We start from the raw sequence: 21711 nt of genomic DNA on the forward strand, positions 1-21711 counted from the left end.
GAAGCAGACAGAATTATTTAATAAGTATTCATGGACAAAATATAATTAACATCAGTCTGTGATTTAGATATTTTTTAGGGAGAAGGCCTTGCAGGCCCTGATGGCCCACCACTGGATGTGTCCCAATATTTTTGTCCATATTGTTTATGAACATCAATATTTCCTTTAACTTTAATTAAAGATCTTTCTTCCCAATTGAGATGTGAAGAAAGTAGATGGTTACTTATGGTAGAAAATTATCATTTATAGTCAGAGGAGGAAAAATATTTTAGAGATTTACAGGTAGAACATTTCAAATCATAGTCATGGATAAAAGAACAAAATCAATGTTGAGAAAAATTAAGTAAAAACCATCTCTGAGGCATATTGGAAGCAAAAGTAACAATTTTGGCAAAAAATTTATCCCAATATAAAACTACACTATGACATTTGCCATTATTGTTTTGTATCCCAGACCCCTGTATTCAGCATGTCCCAGTACTTTTGTCCATATAGTGTATGAAGTGAATACGGTTATGCTATGAGGCTAACAATATTATACATTTCATTTTAGTAATCTGAGTTGAGTTTTTAGTTTTAGTACAATCGTAGGCTATAAAGCATAAGTGAAGCATTTTGTCTCATACAGTATTACCTTGACACCATATGACTTGCATCATTTCCATGGTTATGTAATAGTTTTTTTTTTATTGTTTTTTTTTCAACTGATGGGATAACAACAGCTCATTAGTTCAGTACATGCATGCATTCACACATGATGAGAGCTGTACATGGTTTCCTTTCAGCAGTTAATTAGAATGCTGGATAATAAAGTGAATAATAATATGCATGAGGGAACCAAGAGGAGGGATGTTATGAAAAGTAAGTTTTATGGAAATCTTTATTAGGATATAGTCTACTGTGCACAAAAGTATGAATACACTGTACAATCCTATTCAACAGTATTCTCAACAGTATTCTGTTGTTAATGTCATATAATGTGATACTGTAACCTGTAATGCAACAGGAGGGAAAAATCATTAAAGCATTTTAAGACAATGCCATGATTTACAGACTTGTACTTTAAAAGTAAAGACAAAACAAGATAAGATAAGACAAGATAAGATAAGATAAGATAAGATAAGATAAGATAAGATAAGATAAGATAAGATAAGATAAGAGTATTTATCCCACGTGGGGAAATTTCACATTTAACAGCAGCAAAATACAACAAGCAAGGGCAGAGAAAAAAGACAGGTAGAAAAAACAATAAATGAGTGAAACATGAAATATAGAGAGAAAAGTAAGAAATCTGGTATTTATATAAATATTTACATAAATATAGAATTAGAATTAAAATTCACCATTATTTACATATTTACATTGTTACACATGTACTATCAAACTGAGGTGATCTGGTATATCTTTACGTTTAAGTTCAGTGTGAATTTCTAATGTCTGACTTGAACCTCCTGGGTGGATCCTAGTTCAGTGTTTCCCAACCTTTTCGAGCCGTGGCACATATTTTACATTAGAAAAATCACAAGGCACACAACCACACAAAAATGTCACAAATCTAGTCTCAGTTTACTTCCTCAGTGTGAAACCTGGGCCTGTTTAGTTGAACACAAAGCTGAGATTCTTGCAGGAATTGAAGTAAGATGCGTTTGGGCATTTGGAACGCGAAAGCTGAGAGGGGTGCGTCAGTGACCCCTCGGATGGACCTCCAGCTTATGGATTGAGATCCATATAATAGAGGCATATCCCCCCCACCCCAACCTGAACTGTGGGTCCCGTGGGTAACCCGCTGATCCATGCATCACTGGTGAGCGGGGATTTATTAACAGAATCCACCACATTGGAGCCAGTTCACTTTCGTTTTCACTTTGCAAAGGGAAACTGTTGTTGTAGAGTGGATAATTGGGCATGCAGTCATATGTATCTATATCACGCCGCTTGCTTAGAGTATCAGTCAGGTGAAATTGTATAATATTCCAAAGCCCACCCAATGATTTCTCATGTGGTTGGAAAATATTGTCCTAGTTAACACTGTATGGCACTGTCAACACTACAGTTTTCTTCTTTTGGGGCGGCTGTGGCTCACTTGGTAGAGCGGGTCATCCGATGACCAAAGGGTCGGCGGTTTGAATCCTGCCTCCAACTGTCCACATGTTGAAGTGTCCTTGGGCAAGACACTGAACCCTAAAGTGCTCCCAATAGGGCCTGGTAGCACACTGCATGGCAGCAGCCGCCCACTGGTGTATGAGTGTATGCGTGAATGGATGAATGTGAGGCTTTATAAAGCGCTTTGGGCACCATAAAAATGTGGAAATGCATTATATAAGTACCGACCATTTACCATTTTATAGCGCATTACTTTTGATGAATCTACACCTGCAGACAGACGTTTGGAAGTAAAGCAGATGTCACTGTAATGTGGAAAGACAAAAGCTAGAGGCAGTTCAAATACAGTGACACAGACACCTACATGCACTGTCTGATTGGATCGTATCAGGTAATATTTATCCCTCCCTGATTCATCCTGCCTCCTTCATGTGAACTTTTCATAAGACTTTAAACCAGATCGTTGTGGCGTTAATCTTAATCTTAATTTTGCATGTTTTGTCAATAAGTGTCACTATTTCTTGATGTCATTAACCCATAAAGATCCAGTACTACTTCTGTAACAGTTCCTAAATGAATTTTTCTCTGTATTTAAAATTTCTTAAGTGATTTGTCAACATTTATTATAATATTATCCTCTGCATTTTGCATTTTTCAGTGAAAATCAGCCATTTTTGATGTTAATTTCCTGATCATGTAGATGTTTGTAAAAGCTAAAAGAGGGTTTTTATATCAGAGAAAACTGAAGAAAAAGTGACCTTTTCAGCAAATACATCATTAACTGAACATAAAAACCACTGTGCCCATCCACTGTCATTGATCCTACTCCATGGGTTTTACTGGTGAATCAATGTTGTAGAAGATGACAATGTTTCCACAGTAACTACAGAGCCTTTGAACATCCAAATGCGTCATATCTGATGACCATGAAAAGATGACAAACTGTATTATACCAGAATTATTTCAACGTGTTGACAGATTTTGTTGTTCATAAGTTATTAAACATTTTCAATCAATAGATGGTTTTGGTTGCCAGTGGCTGTTTGGGTCTTCGAGGTTTAAAAAAAAGCTCAATGATCATTATTTTTGAACCTTAAATAAAGGTTTGAATCAATGAATGAAAACAAAGCATTGCCCTTGACGACCAGTTGTTGATTCAACATGAATGGTGAATTACAGGCAGTTCTGTCTTTGGTGTCTCTATAGCAGCTGTTGTGCAGATAAATTGTGCATTTTATTATAATGATACTGGATACATTCACCACAGGCGAGCTGTTATTTAAGCAATCTGTGATCCCCTCTCCAGCAGTGTTAGGAGTCCTCATCACGTAGGTATTTCAGATATGATAATTTCTGGAATTTTGCAAAAATGCTTGCATAGACAGAGATCATCTTAAAGATACAGTGTGTAACTCCCCTACCCTATAGGTGGAAGCAAATATCTGAATCAATGCTAAGACAGCACGATTTCTCTGGTCCGGTGTTGGGCTTGCCTAATGGCTGGTACCTTGGGACAAAATGTCTTGGCTGTATCTTTTGCAATTTTTGAATACTTCGTTTCCATAGCCTGCCAAAATGGTGAACACCTCAACACTCTGTCATCACTTCCATCAACCTGGTCCCACAGAATTATGTGTAATTTCATGCAGGGGCGCCGCTACTAATTATGGGCACCATGAAAGCATAATTGTGGACCCTACAGAAACTGACTCTCTTCTCATTCCGTCGGACCGGTAGGGGAGGGGGGGTGGGAGGTGGGTGCTGTCCATAAACAACTTCACTTACGATACTGTGAAAACGAAAATGAACCTTAACATGCTTTCAACATTCGCCTCCTGACCTCTACACCTCTCTTATACAACAGATCTTACACAAACTTTTCACAACTTCCACATCCACTTGGCCCCCTCCACTGCTGCATGGGCCCCCCACAAATACTGGGTGCCAAGAATTTGTCATGTTTACCCCCCCTTATCGGCGCCCCAGAGGAGGAGTAATGACCACGGACCCCTACCTCAAAATCTGTGGTGGTATCACAGTATCATGCATGGACCATGGCTGATACCTGTCACTAACTTCCACTGGTATCACTTCTGTGGGCCTGTCACGGAATTTTCAGCGATTCCATGAGACCACCACAGATTTTGAGGTAAGGGTCTGTGGTCATTACACGGAATGCTGTGGGACCAGGTTGTTTCCATCAAGCAACGATGTAAGTGTAGAAAAATAAAAGCACTCATGAATTGAACATGAAAAGATTTAAGATACGGAGAAGCCTGCCCCGTTCTGCAGGTGACAACTTCGATTTTTGTCCTCTGTAGGCTCATGGAGGGAAAAAAAATGGCGCTGATATAGGCGGTGCCCAGCAAGCAGTACCCATGCTATGTATATTTAAACAGGTTTTTCTAGGTTAAATATAATTGGACAAATTTGTTGGGTTTTTTTGACTGATTGAGCACTATTTTATTCAATTATAATCAGTAATTAGATTGATTATTGGAAAGAACCCTATGAAATTTTTACACACTGTACTTTTAAGTTGTTAGTAAATTAGTAAATTGGATTCAAATGTGTCGAAGAGTGTGGTGCACATATTGTTTGTAGATGTCATTGGACTTGTTTGTTGTTGTTTATATCAATAAATATTTTTGATATCCTTTTACTTATATACGTTTGTGGTTATTGTTTCAGTTGGTTCTGGAATAAAGACAAGTTGTTTGTCATTTTCTAACGTGGTTTTTTTTTACATTTTTACTATTTTTTTCACCTATTCAAATAATCTTTTATTGAATCCAATCAAAGAAAATAATTGATAGATTAACAGATTTAAAAAAATAATCAATAGCTGCAACTCTAAACTTGACAGATATGTAACCAGTGTTATGTTGAAAATGCACATGACAGTAAATAAGTCTATATTTATTTATAGTAGTACATCAAAAGAAAGAAATAAACAAACAAACAAAGAAAGCTGTTAAAATGCTGTGCTTTGCATCTGGAGTAAAATAATAATCTCAGTGTTTTATATAATTTAAGCTGGTGAGAAAATGCCTTTTTTTGTCACGAGAGAAAATTGAATATGTCGTATAAATCTGGCTGCTTAATTAAATGTGATATAAGTGGGATGCACATTTTGCATGCATTGCTAGGTTTGTTTAGTCCTGTTCTGAAATGTGACTGAATGATCTTGTGGCTCCTTGTGAACCTACGTCAGCACTGGAGGAGGCACCAGAGGGCCGGGTTAGAGGGAGTAGTTGGCAAACAGGAAAAAGGAGCGCACTATAAGAAGAGCGACAGAACACTTCAGCCACAGCCGAGAAAGCAGCACAGACAGAGAAGGAGACGGACACACCGAGGCGACTCAGATATGTGGAAAACAACGGCAGGATGACGAGAAGCGTCTCCGTGGACACAAAGATGATCCTTTAATGACGTAGGCAAGTACTTGTTTGCATCTGGTGTTCGTACACTGGTTAGAAGAAGAAGAGGAAGAAGAAAGAAGAACAGAAGAAGAAGTGCGGTCCGGTCCGTCGCGCCTCCGTGTCCCCGCGCGCGCAGACGTCCTGGAGGCGCGCAGTGTCCGCTTCAGCACCTGGAGGAGAGGACAGTTCCGTAACCGTCTGCGCATCCACCAAACAAATTCCAACAAAAACTCCGCATGTAGCTTTTAACATCAGCACTTCCAGTTTGACACGGTGCCTGACAAGTCTGGAAGAAGTCTGCAGACCCGCCGACGGACAGATCCGCGACTGACCGTGTGCTCAATATGTACCAGGGGCATTTACAGGTAAGGGTGCTGGCTCTGTGGATGCTTCCACGAAAACAAAGTACGTTAGTTTGACAAGTCAAGTGCAAAATGTGCACAAAGCACGGGTTTAGTGCTACAAAAAAATGCAGCCTAGTTCGTGTCAAGGGTATTTTCTACACACAAGAGACACTAGAGATAGGTGATCAGGGTTTAATCTGAGGCAAGTCGACTTTCCACACCAGAGCACCACAGCAGAGATAGCGCTTTAAGACGTATTCCTTTTGACCTCTTACTTAACTGAGGGACGTTTGCCCTGATCAGCAAAAAAAAAGCAAAAAAAGAAAAGGGGAAACGTCTGGCTTAAATGAATGAAAAGGGAGGATCAAAGTATTACGCACCTCCTCAGTCAGCTGGAGCCTCCACAGAAGAGAAAGACAGAGGGAAAGCTGGCCCACCTTGGCAGGTGCATGTGCATGTCAGATGTAAACAGCAGATGATCCCAGGAGCCAATGAACAGACTACTCCACACATTTGAGCAACATTTGCTTTTGGACGTGCATGCAGATACTTAAGACACCATCGTGTAGTTTGATGTGATGCACTAACGCACAGACGGGGAAAAAAAGGAGAAAAAGGACCTTCAGAATATTAAGTCATCTTTACATCCTTTTGCCACACTGATGACAGGAATATATAATTACGTCTCAAAGCTTTTAACACTGCATATTTTAAGTTCAATGCAATTATACGTTGTAATAATGCAACACAATTCTTACATGTCCTGATTGAATGTATGGTTGATGGAAATCCTAGACTGTTGATTACATAATACAAGAACATTCCTGATTCAGAGCTTAGGAGCATTAAAGACCAAAATTTAATATTTCATGATATATTACTCAAGCAACAGTATTCATTGAAAATGCATGAATAGGCGTTCTTCGGTTCTTGTCGGGATTACGCCAGTTGTGTTTGTCATGGGTCACTGAAAAGCCTGTGATATTTAGTCAGGATGTAAAAGACATCTTATACGCAGAGATGAAAGAAAATGTAATTACTTTTTAAATCCAGCCATAGTTGTTTATGTTTCATCCCATAGTGTTCCAATTATTCAGACTCTTTCTGTGTTTACCATCACATGCATGCGAGTCATTACACTGTGCCTTTGTTGAGATCTGAGCTGAAACAAGATGCTGCTCTTTGTCAAGTATTATATGGGCCTAATTTAGCAGCAAATGTCCAGTGAATGCTCAGCAGATGCTCCGTCTGAGGGAAATGGATCTTTTTGCCGTGACGCTCGGTGGTGTAACTGATGCATTTATCTTGATATCAACACTTCTGAAGCAAGTGGGAGAGCTTTTGTGTGTGCATATGAAGTTAGTAGAGTTGCAGAACTGTCACAGGAAATACACAATGTACAGCTGTTCTGAAGACAAACACATGCCAATTGTCATGAAATGTGTTTTTCACATCTGTTTAGTGGTTTTCAGTTAGAATTGTTCTGTTTTTTTGGTTCAAAATGCTGTAAATGACACCATGAATACTGATGACTTCCTCTTAAATGTTCACCTGGATCTGTTTGACTGTGCTGACGTGGCCCTGCATGGGGGGATTTATGAATCACTGAAAACTGTGAGGCTCTATGTTATGGCATGGAATTCTAAACATTGTTCTTCCTGTAGACACCTCTGATATGTCAGATCAGATCTGTTTCCTCAAAGCAGATCACTTGTAAGTCCTTGTTTATGACATAATGGTCAGTCAGCAGGCTTGGTCAGCTCATGGTGCTAGAAGTCAGGATGTAGTTGTCTGTGGAAACAAGATAAGCTGTGCCTTTTTTTTTCTTTTAAGTAATTTTAATTTGTTGACTGTAATTTGTCTGAGGTAATACATTCACATGTAACTGAGGTAACTGTGGCCGTCTTATCCATGAAGCATAAGGTATTTCTATTAACACAACACGTTTGCATAATTGCTGTGGATTTGCCCATAATATTGTTTGGATCAAATAATTTGGCATGAGTTGGGTTTCAGAGCAATGCCAAATTTTGTCTTGGTTGGTGTACGCTGGGCTCTGGATGGGGAATAGCAGCTTTTGGCATAAGCATGCGCTCTCTGGCAGACAAACAGTACAATGTTGGACTTCTGCTTTTTATTGCTCTTGATGGAAACAGCAGCATCTAAGTCATTTGATGTCAATCAAGTGAGTGAGTGAGCGAGTGAGTGAGCAAGAAGAAAGAACTGACATGATGACATATATATATTATATATATATATATATATATATATATATATATACATATATATATTTATTTTTATATATATATATATATATATATATATATATATATAATTTAAACAAGGACTTAAATATAGAAAAACTACAACTGAAATACCAAGAAAACACGTTATTACACAGCAACTCAACAAAATAAATGCCTTAAGTTTCATTATCTACTATCTTACTATGATAGTAGCTTCCAGTAAAATTCTTTCTCCTATACAGTCATGGTTCATGGCTACATCCTGTTTTATTAAACCGAAGATCTGCAGTGTCATGAGATGAAACGTTCAACTACTTGCAACGTTCCGGTCTGTAACTTTCTGAAAACCTTCCCGATCTCATCAATGCAACGACACAAGATAGTGTCCTGTACTTTTTTTGCAGATGAATATGATTTAAAATGTCTAAAAATATGAACAAGGACAGTGATTGCATTGAATGGAGAAGGTTGAATTTTCCTCTGCTCCTATTGTAGTTCTGCTGTTTAGTGGATTTAGCGGTTTAGTGATTTTGTGTCACCTCTAATAAGCAGAGAAAACAAGGACAGTTAAACAGGATTTACTAGGGAATGACTGATGGTAAGTGATGATAGGAATTGTTTGCCTTTCATCTCTTTTTGCTTGATGTTTTATGTTACACTGTTTTACTTAGATCGGGGGGTCAAACTCATTTTAGTTCAGGTTCCACATTCAGCCCAATATGATTTCATGTGGGCTGGACCACTAAAATTGAAACATATAATCCATAATAATACCAACTCCAAACTTTTCTCTATGTTTTAGAGTGAAAAAAGTAAGATTACATCATGAAAATGTTGCATAACAGCAATTATTATTTACTTATTTATTTTATAATATAACATCTCAGCTTTTCATTTCCACATGTGCATTACAAGTTACAGTTCACAGTGGATCTACAAATACGCAAAACATAATAAAACATACAAACAACAAACATAATATTGTTAAAATTCCACTTAGTTTGCTTAAGACATTTCATGTTGTTCATACTTGCTCAAGTTATTCATATTTTAGTGAAAGGATGGTTTGTAAATGTATATATTTTCATGTAATTTCCTTTTTGAACTAAACAGAGAAAAAAATGGGGTTGTCATTATATTACATATAGGTTATTCTATTATTTACTGATCTGACCCACTTCAGATCATATTGGCCTGAATATGGAAGCTGAACTAACATTTTGGTGGGAAAGTTTTGGCCCACAGGCCAATGTTTAACACCTCTGACTTAAAGTATGGGCATTCTGTTGGCAGTTATCTTTTTTTAATGAAGATGTCAATTTCAGTGAGCCTGTTTACATACACACCAATACTCCGATCATTATCTGATATTCTGCAGTTATCAGATTATTCAAGTGATCAGTTATCTGATTATGACAAATCGGATTGACACATCTAGATTTCTCCCCAATACTCTGATGTCTTCACACATGTATACAGGTTAATCTGATCTATTTTGTTCTTTTATGTCTAAGTATATGTAAACACAATTAAAAATAGTAGAGGACGGAAGTTACATAGTCAAAACATGAGCAGAAGACAACAGGAAGTTTGATTCTACCATCACTGTGTACTTATGTACTCTGAAAGAAATGTGATGATGGACTGGAGCGTCTAAACCAGGGTTTTTCGATTATCGCATTTCTTAAGTGCATGTAAATGCGTTAGATCCGATTATTACAATTATCTGATTACTCCCAGATATCGGACTTTTATGGTCATGGAACAGGCTCAGTGACTAATTTCAGACATTTGAAGGAGCATGGAAGATACCAGAGGATTAATTTGCTCCCAGTCTTAAATATCTATTACTGGTCATGCACATATGATTATGAGCCATTCAATAACTGAATGCAAACTCTGCTGATATAGTTCGTAGAGCAGCGGTGTCCAATCTTGGTCCTCAGATCTACTATTCTGCATGTTTTAGATGTATCCCTCTTCCAACACACCTGATTCAAATGATAAGCCTGTCATCAAGCTCTGCAGAAGCCTGATAACGACTGTCAGGTGTGCTGGAAGAGGGAAATATCTAAAACATGCAGGATAGTAGATCTTGAGGACCAGGATTGGACACCCCTGTTGTAGAGCATTCTTTTGGGTTCCTTCTCTAGTAATTACCCAGAGATATACTACAGTTGATCAGGTGTTTACCAAGTAAATATTTGATAACATAACTAGGGGACTGTAAAAGGAAAGGTTATTTAGATATTGTTACCAATCAAGTGTTGGATCCAGCAGAAAAAAAAAAAACATCCAGATGTGGATAGTCAGCCTCATTGCTCTTTCTCTGAAGTGTGCTGAAGGTGCAGCTGAAGATGCTGCTGTGAGGAGAGCTGATTCAGCAGAGGTGCTTGTCCTCATATTTATTACAAAAAAAAAAAAAAAAAAAAAACACCTAGAAGAGATATTGTGTCAGTCACTGTACTGTATGTTTCTGCTTTTGATAAAGTATGTACAGTCTAAAAAGACCTTGCTTGTGCTACCATCCATCCTTCTTTGCGCCACTCTTATATAGTGGTTTCCCTGCGTCAGTATTCATGTTTACAGTAAATCTAATTACAGCCGTGTTTGCACTGTGTGTATAAAAGACTTAATGGAAGCAACGCTCCCAGGCCTTTGGATATTTGCTCTGTTAAGCATAACATGATTGCATAATTTTATTACCATACTCTAAATCCCTCGGGGAGAATCTTGGATGAATATATCGTCAATCAGAACTAGACTGAGTCTCAGAAGATTTGAGTCTTTCACCCCATCTCTTCATTAAGAGTCTGGTTGTTTGTGCAGTTTGCTTTGATGGATGAAAGATGACTTATTTATCAGTTATCCTCTAGTAAGTAGGCCATTGATGCATTGTGAAAACAGCTGAGTTGTTGCGAGTCACTTTCTTATGTTGTGGTTATTTCTGGTGTTGAGTGGTGTGTATGGTATGTCTGCATCCGTTTTGGTTTACACCTGCAAAGCCAAGACGTGTCAAAAATTTGATACAGGAGATAAGCATAATTAGATGTGTGTAATGAAGTTCAAAATATCAGAAACAAGTCCTCATCATTAAACATTATAAAACTATTTACATCATATTTGCTACGCCAGGTTCTGAATATCAGGAATATCAGCTCACTACAGCCATTTTTTTTTTTGTTTTTTTCTTTTTTCATTATGGCCGCTCTCGTTAAATCATCCCACACTTTCTTGCAGGAAAGTCTTTCAAAAAGTTACTGCTGTGTAAAATTTACGGCTGCAGGTAGGAGACATCTTTGGTCCCTTCGACTTCTTCCACACTGTACTCTGTAATGTTGAATTTAGTCTCTGTACTCCCTAATCTATGTAGTGGAGCTTCGTCAAGTAAATGCACACAGTCAAGTCAAAGTCGGAGATTTAGCAGAATTCAAGCCACATAAAGTGTTCATTCATACACAAAATAAACACTGAGTTGATATCGGCAGAAACAAAAACTGACTTTTTCGCTCTGGGAGACCATTTTATTTGCCCCAAAAAATTGGTTGGGTTTAAGCTATAGACCGTTCCCTTTTACGATATTTAAAACGTTATTCTAGTGACATCAGAGCCCACCTTTTTGGCTTTGTCTATGAATGGGTAAATTCTTACTGGTGTCTGGTGTCTAGACTGGTCAGCATATAGACATATGCACCAATTCCCAGTATTAACTTATCATATATGAATATGTAACTTTTTCCAAGAATATGTAAATTGTTTCCCAGAAAGTCCAAAATTTCCACTCACATTACTTTGTTCACCATGATCTGAAAACTTTCCATTGGCGTACATGGTTTCTTTAATGGTTCTCCCAGGAAAAAAAATCAGCTACTCTTGTTCAATTTTCACATCATACTAAGAATAACTTCTGGCACATAAATTAATACAGGCTGAATACTTTTGAATACAAACCAAATATTTTGGATTAAAATACTGGTTTCTGACACCACATTACGTTAAGAAGAACATTTATATTGTTATCCTCCATGTACTGAAACAATGCAGTTACTTCATAATGAATTCTTTATAGTACAGTTAAACTGTGTTAAAAATATGTATCCAGTTTCATACTGCAGGTGTATAAGGTGCTTTATAAAGATGTCCAATATATCAAACATATATGAAACAAATATACATCTGAATTTTGTGGCTAGTTTTAATGGGTCAGGTTTTACAGCGTTAAAATATGGCAATCAAAGCAGAATCAATTCATGTTTAATGGAGGAAACATCTTGAATATATAATATCAACCATCAGTTGAGGTAAAAAACAAAGCAGCGCAACATCGATACAATCAATGGGTCAAGACAGTGGGTGACAAAGTGTCAACACACAACAGGAGCTTATGTGAGACTGAGCCACACAAACTACAAGCACTGATCAGCTGTAGTGTCAGTCATCACATCACTCCTGAATGCTGACCTCTGTTTAAGACCACTAAAGCCCCTCATTTAGTCAGTATTGCACTAAGAGGCTTTCATCAAGACTCCCATGGCTGCAGTGGTCAGCTTCAAACATGACGAAACAGGCAGTGGAAGCTTTGTTTTAGCATAGAGAGTTTTAAAGTCTCCCTAATTTAATGAGCCGTGGTCTTGATTAAAAGTGATTTAATAAGCCTGCCTATTTCAGGACCCAGGATAATGAGTGAAATCAGGTGGTATCCGGCTGGAACCAAAGCTCCGCAGACATTACTGCTGTCCTTGTTGGAGATGACAGGAAAGGAAGGAGAGAAATGTGCCTTTACATTACTGTAGTTTGATGCTTTCATGAAACAGTGAAATTAACATGGAAAATGCATAAAGTGAGGAAAAAGGTATCTCATTCAACCACGAATAAAGCCTGCACTGAAAGGAGATATTTGTTGAATGTGATGAACAGTAGAAAAGTCAGTTGATTTTGCACAATAGGAACATCATAACATACAGGCAATTGACCCTGGAAAGCCCCTCTATAAAACAGCTACTGTCCAATCCTATGATAGCAACAGTAACTAGGCACAGGAGTCCTGTCACGCAGTCAGAAGAAGTGAAGACTGAACCAAGTATAGAAGCAAAGAGGTGAAACTCCAGGGCTTTTTTGACTGCAGCCTCCAGTCCAAAATGTCTGCTGCTTCAGACTGATGGAGCCACTGAACAAAAATTACATTTCAGTTCTTATCAAGATCATTTGTTTAATGGTAACAAGAAGTACTGACAAAAAAAAGTAAGGGCAAAACTAAAAGCAACATATTGTTGGGTTTTGCAAACTGCTTTTAGTCCTTAATGGTGAAAAATTACCCCTATGATTGACTTTCAATTCTTGGCAAAGTTCATTAATAAATGTATTGAATATATTGAAGTGATGGATATAAATGTTTATACATTTAAGAACTTGTGAATGAGTGGTAATGACAGAGGATTGAACATTCAGAAAATATATTTGGAATTACCATAGACTGACATGCAAAAGCCTGGAAATTATTAAGTCATTTCTATGTAATTTTAATTAACTAAAAATGAATTTCATTAATGCAGGATTGTTTTTCTAAATTGAAAAAGATGTTCAAAGACTCACATTTTGTTTTACTTTCTCTTTCTTCTACCATTTTACATGTGATGATACAGACCAAAGGAAGTGGATGAAAACGTTTGATAAATAAACTTGCAATTCTTAAATAAAAAAGAAAAAAATGTTCCACACTACATTGTAACATTAGTTCCCTCTGCACACTAAACTGGATTTTATGGATTCCTGTGATATAGAATAAACTTTTCCTTAAGTCTTCAACCTTATTGTTCTGTTTGTCAGGCCTTTGTTGAAGCTTTCCACTAAAGAAAATAACAGTTATGTCAGAGGGACACAGCTGAGCATGAAGGGAAGTGATTCACTGCGGTGAACGGACCAGGAACTTAAACAGTATTTAAGACACAGTCTTCATCTACTGCAGGTTTAACACTGACTGTGGAAAGCTGGAGACTGATCTCATGAAATCGCATTGTATGTCATGCCAGTTCTTATGGCATTTGGCGTGCTATGCATATGCATTTTTGTCCGCGTGTTATTCAACACTTTTGGTCGTGTGTCAATTTACGCCAAGATCTCCGGTTCGAATAAGCGTAAACCCTAACCCTAACGCTCAGTGCGTGGTATTAGACACAGCGTGAACATACACATGGAAAGCTTATAATTAGTGCTGGGCAGCAATTAAAATTTTTAATCGGAATTAATCGCGTGGATTTCTGCGATTAATCGCATAATTATATTGGGGGGGGGGGGGAGCAGCATCAACAGCATGTATTGCCTTTAAGTGGTGATATTTCAGACTTGAAGTACTCCGGTGATAAAAAATAATTCCACATTGCAGTGCTTCCAAACACCTGTGTCCTTCTCAACCCCACCATCTGAAGACATTTAAATGAAAATGTCCATGGAAAACACGGATACTTTCCTCCAGGTTTCTGTCCACACCAGTTTTTTTCCGCTTGTGAGTGATTGACAGGAGTCTTAAGCCCACTAATAAGTACTAATACTAATAAGCCCAATAATATGTGATGTTCAGTTGTTAAAAGCATGCAAAGGGGGCCCTCTAGTGGTCAGAATAAGTGGCACTAACGCATGTTTGTCCTTTCGGTGTTACCGTAGTCAGTTTGGACATAAGAAGACACGTTTCTTTCACTCTGTTTGTATGGCCCCAAAAACATTTGTCTGAGAGTATTTTATGTTCAGTTGTTGTAAGAATGAATAGTATAAAATATCTCTGATGTGAACCTTTGTTGCTGGAAAAAAAGACGTTGTAAATCTTAAATTAATTTGTAAATGCTAATCGTTAGCGTGTCTATGGATTTTCCCATTCAAGTTAGCATCGAGCTAATCACATCGTAAATAAGTAAAGGTTAGTTCAGAGGCCCCATGTGGCTGGGATAGGCTCCAAGCGACCCCCGTGACCCTAGTGAGGATAAAGCGGGTTCAGAAAATGAATGAATGAATGAATAGTTCAGAGGCTCGCATATTATTCCTAAACACAACCAATGAATTTACATAAACTTAACATGAGCCTGCATAAAGAATTAGCAACTCATCTCCGACTGCTAGCATAAACAAATTAGCTTAAACATGTTAATAACACATTGTATAAACACATCCAAAATAACGCCATAAACATGTTTCTAACGGTATGTTTGCATGTGAAATTATTTAGCAAACAACAGAATTATTGATACATACAGGCGTTGCTTCTGCAGGAGTTACACAAAGTTTGATTCAGCATTACTCAAAAAGTTCGCTCACTTTTCTCCTCTCAGCTACGAGCTGAGAGCACTGGCGCTTGGTTCTACGGTGCGTGTGGAGCACCAAAATAAAAGCATGAGTTTCAAAATAAGAGTCCATAGTATAAATGAACTAAGACTTGCTTGAAAGGCAGAACGGCATTAACGGGAGATTAAAAAAATTGTCGCCGTTATTTAATGAAGGCGTTAACGCGGTAATAACACGTTAACTTGCCCAGGCCTACTTATAATGCATACAGATTACACGCCAATTCAACGTGGTGTGTATATTTACACAATTTTGGTATCACATTGAAAGCTGCATTATTCACTGTATTCAAGTTAAATTAATGTAAATAACCTGACTGGTGAACAAAGCTATAGTAAATAAACTAATCTCCACTATTGTAGACTGTTTGGACCTGGACATGAGATTTAAAGCACCATGATGTCAGAATTAACAACCATAGAGAGTCCATACCCAACATGGAGGCTGCACTCATACCTGGGTCGTGGTCGTCAATGTCTTCATCCAGTCCTCAGCGGCTGAGAGCACATAATGGGAACTGCTCCTTGTCCATGGTTAGTAGTTAAGACTCTATAGAGGCTCTGAGCAGCTTGCAGAGCCCATAAAGCGGACTACAAGGACTCTAAGAGGGATTCCAGCATACATCAGCAGCAGCAGTTGTGCTATAAGCAGCTGATGTGGAGAAATTGGCGGTCGGTCTTTTCCCACAATACATGAAGATTCAGTCATTTGACATTTACTGTCATGTGTTCTGCTCTGTATGCTCAAACACCCACCTTACAAAGAAATGAAAAAGAAAAATGTGAACAGTAGGGACAGATGTGGGTGTGGATGATGTGAGAGGATATGTAAGATCAGGGTGAAGGAGTGGAAGGAAAACAGGAGAGAAGAGCCTTTTCATGGATATTTGAATAAAGTCATGACTTCCTTGGTCTCTGTTCATTATGGTCTGGGTTTTTTGTGTGCAGGTACATGTGTGTGAGAGCTTCATCCTCCCTGTTTGAAAATCTAATCCATGCTTAAAACCCTGATTGTATACAAAAATCCTGCGCCATGTGGAATTAAAATGAGACTGACTTTGTTAGGAGACATGCATTGTAATCAACTCACAAAACACATTGTCAAAAATGTTTTGGGACCTTCAGAGGATTCGTGCTGAATGTAGAAAGACCGTCAAGTCAAGTGGACAGTGGACAAATGACTGTGGTTGTAGATACTTGTTTTGCATTCAGTTAAATATACATTTTGCTGAAAAACTCACTATTTTCTATGTTCTAATATATATATATATATATATATATTCACACACTATACATATTTATATTCTAGTATTTCTTTGTAGTTATGTATGTTATCAATACTTTTATATATTTTCAGTAGAATTTTTGTATAATAGTGTTTTATACAGTCTTTTTGTTGCACTTTAATCTGCTGCTAAACAGAAACAGAGCTGCTAAACTGATTTTCGTTGTTCGTGTGACAGTAGTCGCTTTTCCAATGACCCTCAAATTGCGCAAATATAACTTGAGCATAAAAATTTACCTAATGGAAAAACAACAATTCGCCAAAACTTTCGTTTTTCGATTAAAAGTTTTTGCGCTGGCAAGAGGTGGTTGTTCAGCTGTAGCACAATTGGTATATCATGCAAAACTGCAATGGAAAGACCTTTTTCCACAGCTAGAGTCACATCAATTAAAAAAAAAAAAAACAGATGTTGACGGACGTAACAACAAGTGAAGAAGAAAAGTTTTAAAAGAAACATGGCGCGGTATGTGTGGACACACCAGGAATCTGAATAATTTAGTACTGGATAGAGGGGTAATATATATAATAATGAATAAACCTGTAAATCAGCACAATATTTACATACGTTGCCATGTTTATGGCATGACTTCTTCGGGTCATCTCGCAATAAATAAACAAATCATTGCATTTGTGATTTAATGGAAAAACCGACATTACGCACTTCTGTTTTTTCGACATTTAGCAAATATCAGTAAAGTTTTGTGTTGTGATCCGGGCGGTGTTAACTTCCTGCTCCTCCCTCTCCTCATTATTTACTGATTTTCACTGCGGGGCGTTGTGTGGCTGCAGCTTATTAGCTGTTAGCTATTTAAGGCTTGGGGCTGCAGTCGCACGTCGCTGGCCATTATACTTCACTTCCACCCATGCCATAACCTGGACATTAAGACTTCTCAGGACTCAGACTCAGGTTTTTGTTAATACTATGTTTTCTTTATGTTAATAAACTCTTTGTTTTTCCCTTCAGCATCGTGCATGTGAGTCCTTTGTTTTCCACCTTTGTGACATTTTGTGCATATCCAATGGAAAAACAACTAATGACAATAAAAACCTATTCTATTCAATTGTATTGTATTCAGTCCTATTTTATCTAATAAATTGTGATAAATTACTCAAGAAATGTTAGGCTAATATAGAGAAAAAAATCATTTGTCACAAGTTGCCACAAAAATAGTAGGTCTCTATGGGTTAAAAACACACCTAATGCTTCAATAATCAGGGACGCCAAGTCCAGTAAACATTATTTGGTTTATTGTTTTTGTTGTTTTTTTTTTTTCTTAGTTTGTTAACAAGTGAATATACAGTAAATGAACATTTTAATAGTGGTTTGTGATCCAGAGCCCAGATATTCTACTCAGAGACCCTTTCCATTTGTGTCCTGTCAGTGTTCATATGCTGACCATCTGTGATACATCTGTGCTCTGGAGAACATTGTGTTTTTGGTCTTTGAAGAGAAAAAGCAGTTTAAATAGACAAAGAGCTTTGGTTTCAGACAGACCTGATGAGAGTGGTTATGTTTGGTCTCCAGTGTAACAGAGAAGTAGTAGAACACTCCATTAGACGTCTCAGATTGAACGTCATGGGGGCGCCTCGGCCCAAACCAGCGACTCACACACCAAATGTCAACACAGTATCACAGGCATCTCAAACAAGATGCCTGTATCTGAGAAGGGCCATAATCAATGTGAAGCACCCAAATTCACAGCTTCACGGCTCAGCATGACTCTCTCTGTTGGTAGATTTCCTTTGGGTTTCTTTGGGCTCCAAGTCTGTTAACACGGCAGCCCTCTCAGCCCCACATGGAGGGTCCCCTGAGCTACTGTACAAAGACACATTTTTCCTTCCCACAAAATAGGACAAGCCCCAGCATCTTTGTTACTGGAAGCAGAGGGCTGCGCTAAAGAATGGGGAGCCCATCCATCTCGCTCGCCCGCCCATTCATACAGTCATTCTCCAACTGGGAATTAATTTGCTCCAGAAACCAGGCGTCTCAGGGCTGGAGTGGGAGAGCATGTGTTCAGTTCTCCAGGGAGGAGGGACTTATCATGGACAAGCTGCTGATAAACAAATATGCACTTGACTGTGTGACACATGAACACAGTCCTCACCTACGCTACATACTTAAAGAGGCTTAGTTGTCATCTGGTGGATCTAATATTGGGCTAGTGTGAGTGTATACTGCTAACCTGCATCCTGTCAATATATTTAACGTACAGGGACAGCTGACTGGGGTCTTTGGAGGCCCTAAGAATAGACTACTGCAAAACAACCAGCATAGCAAAATGTGTTGTTCTCAAACTGTTAGTTACATAATTATATGTCTTCTGGAGGGAAAACGTATTACTAATTATGGTTTTAGTAAAGATTGTAAATTTCTAAAGTGTCTAAAATGAATTAGAGCAGAGGAGATTAATCAATTAATCAACTTGAATTGATTACAAAGATTATTCTATTACAGTTTTCCTGAAACAAAGCTTTGTTTCCTTAATTTCGCTGCTGTTAAACATTGGTTCCACTGTTGTTTCACATGGACAATTATTGTGACGCACATGATGCCAAGATCAACTCAAAAAACATGGAGCGTAGCTCAGAAGAGACGAGGACAAAAGGCAGAAAATGGCTATACGTTCACTTTTCCACATTGGAACCATCACTTACTCCTTTAAATTTTGAAGCTTTCACACAAACATTACAAATATTAGTCTTTATTTTTTTCATTTGTATGGTAGTTTTATGTTAAGTTGTTAGCCTGCTATACAGTGATGCAGCCAGTGAGCATGCTCTTAGTGGTGCCCCGGTGGGAGGAGCACATGAGCGGGGTGGGGCTTGTGCTCCTCCTTTGCGGAGGAAGTAGAGGTGTTTTAGCCTTCTTGGCCAGTGATGTGGTGTTGTCTGTTCAGGCACTTGGTGCTGCTCACCCTCTCCACAGCAGTGGTGGGGGTGCCTTGGTGGAGGTCTGTGCTCTCCGAGTGCTTTTCTAGTTTAAATATGTTTAATTGATCTGAACATTTGTTAAAACTATCTTCAGTCTTATATGTTAATTATTCATCCTGTAAAACGTCTTTTGGTCCAAAAAGAACACTTTCACATATTATATTGTAAATAAACATACATATACCTGTCATCCAATACAGTAGCCACAGTAAACACTGTACACTTCAGTAAAGTTCACCCAGGATAGACACATTCAGCCTTTGAAAGTCACCTGTATCTGTAATCCAGATGGATCCAGGTGACGGATGAAGCACCGCTCTCTCGATGCCATTTTTGCTGAGAGAATCTGTTTCCATGCCTCGAGCAAAGAGATACTCATCTTTTGATTTTCCGACTCGACATCCTGCCTCCAGACTTGAACTCGACGACTCTATCCTCACCTGCATCCCTTCACAATAATTCTTTCTGTCTGAACCATAGTGAAACCGTCAGGTAATTCCAAGACAATGATCTGCCAAACAAGACAATAAAAAACGGAACAATGTCCCTAGAGTCCTCTGGTCTTGATGCAGGAGATCAATCTCCCAATGGAAGTGGGTGGTACTTTCATTGAAGGAGAACTCAATGAATTAAATCAAAGTCCATATATGACGTCTATCAGTGATCAATTGTAACTTATTGACATCTCTAACCATTTACATGTTATAAACCATCGAAATATGGAACATTTTTAGAAAAGTCATATTTTTAATTAATTTAATCATTAATTTATCTTCTGAACCCATGTTTACTCACTAGGGCTGTGGGGGGTGCTGGAGACTATCCTAGCTACCTATGGAAAAAGGCGGGGTACACCCCGGACATATATTTAAAATGAAAACTCCACACAGAAAGGTCCATGGTTGGAATTGATCCAGGGACCAAATTTAATATTTCAAAATTTGTCAGAATAAAGATTTCTCAAACTGTGAATAAACTTTGTAGATATTATTCCAAGGAAGCGACATATAACATTTGAAATGAATCCAACTAGTACTTTCAGAGAAGAAGACTGGTGAAATCTGAATATTGGTGACCTTGAGACCCTTCAAAGTCACTCGAGGGCAAAGGTCATGGTACCAAATAAAAGTCCACACAAGACTTCTGATCAATGCTCAATAATAACTATATTATATCTATAACCATTTACATGTTATAAACCATCAAAATATGGAAGATTATAAGTAGGCACATTTTTAACGTTTCAAAAATCAAAATTTCTCCAAACTGTGAACTCTGTTTGTAGACATTGTCCCAAGGAAACTACATTTAAAATTTGAAATTAATCTGACCAGTAGTTTCATCAGAGAATATGTTGAAATTGCTAAAACGATGAAGATGCCGATGTCGGACACGTCTTCACAATAGCTCATGGCCTATCATACGGTGAGATAAAAAAAACACCAAACAAACAGGGTCCCCATTTTATTACAGCCATTAGCATGAACCCACAAATACCAATTAGTCCCCTCTCACGATCACCGTTAATGAAGATTCCAGCGGTGTCCGTCAGCCATAAAGACACTACCAGGCCCTGCCCAGCAGTTTACAGGCAAGCTGTTGTGTAGAATTCTAAACACTGAAACAGAATCTGCCACTGCTCTAATTTCCATTAAATTAATTTCTGGAGGTTTCATTATTAGTTTTTTTTCTTTTGCTGCATGAGCCAATGATGTCGCTCCAAAGCTTTCTAGTGTATGGCTGTGGAAATGGATGGGAATCTGTGACGCTGATCGATGCTGACACTGAACAGAGGATGAATTACAAGTAGGAAAATGATGAATGAGCTAAAAGTGTGGCCATGATACATTTGTTTTTATAAAGACAGAATTTTGCATTGCAAACCTGGTCTGAGATCTTACATCAGTGGTTCCCAACCTTTTTTGGCTCATGACACCATTTTAACATCACAAATTTCTGGCGACCTCAGACATTCAAAATGGACAAATAGTTTTGGCTAAAATTAACTTGGTTTTGATCATGTAATAATTTGCTATACTATGTTTCAAA

General features: G+C 38.0%; 1 protein-coding gene across 3 annotated transcripts in view; it reads left to right on the forward strand.

The window, feature by feature from the left end:
- Positions 1-5400: 5400 nt before the first annotated feature.
- pex5la (peroxisomal biogenesis factor 5-like a) overlaps positions 5401-21711 on the forward strand; it is a 182439-nt gene continuing 166128 nt past the window's right edge. For all 3 annotated transcript variants that reach the window (XM_030132623.1, XM_030132624.1, XM_030132625.1), the window contains exon 1: positions 5401-5890. In XM_030132623.1, coding sequence (XP_029988483.1) covers positions 5870-5890 — 21 coding nt within the window. In that variant the 5' untranslated portion in view covers positions 5401-5869. The remainder of the gene's footprint in view (positions 5891-21711) is intronic.

The sequence above is a fragment of the Sphaeramia orbicularis genome, chromosome 4 (assembly GCF_902148855.1).
Source record: "Sphaeramia orbicularis chromosome 4, fSphaOr1.1, whole genome shotgun sequence".
NCBI lineage: Eukaryota > Metazoa > Chordata > Actinopteri > Kurtiformes > Apogonidae > Sphaeramia > Sphaeramia orbicularis.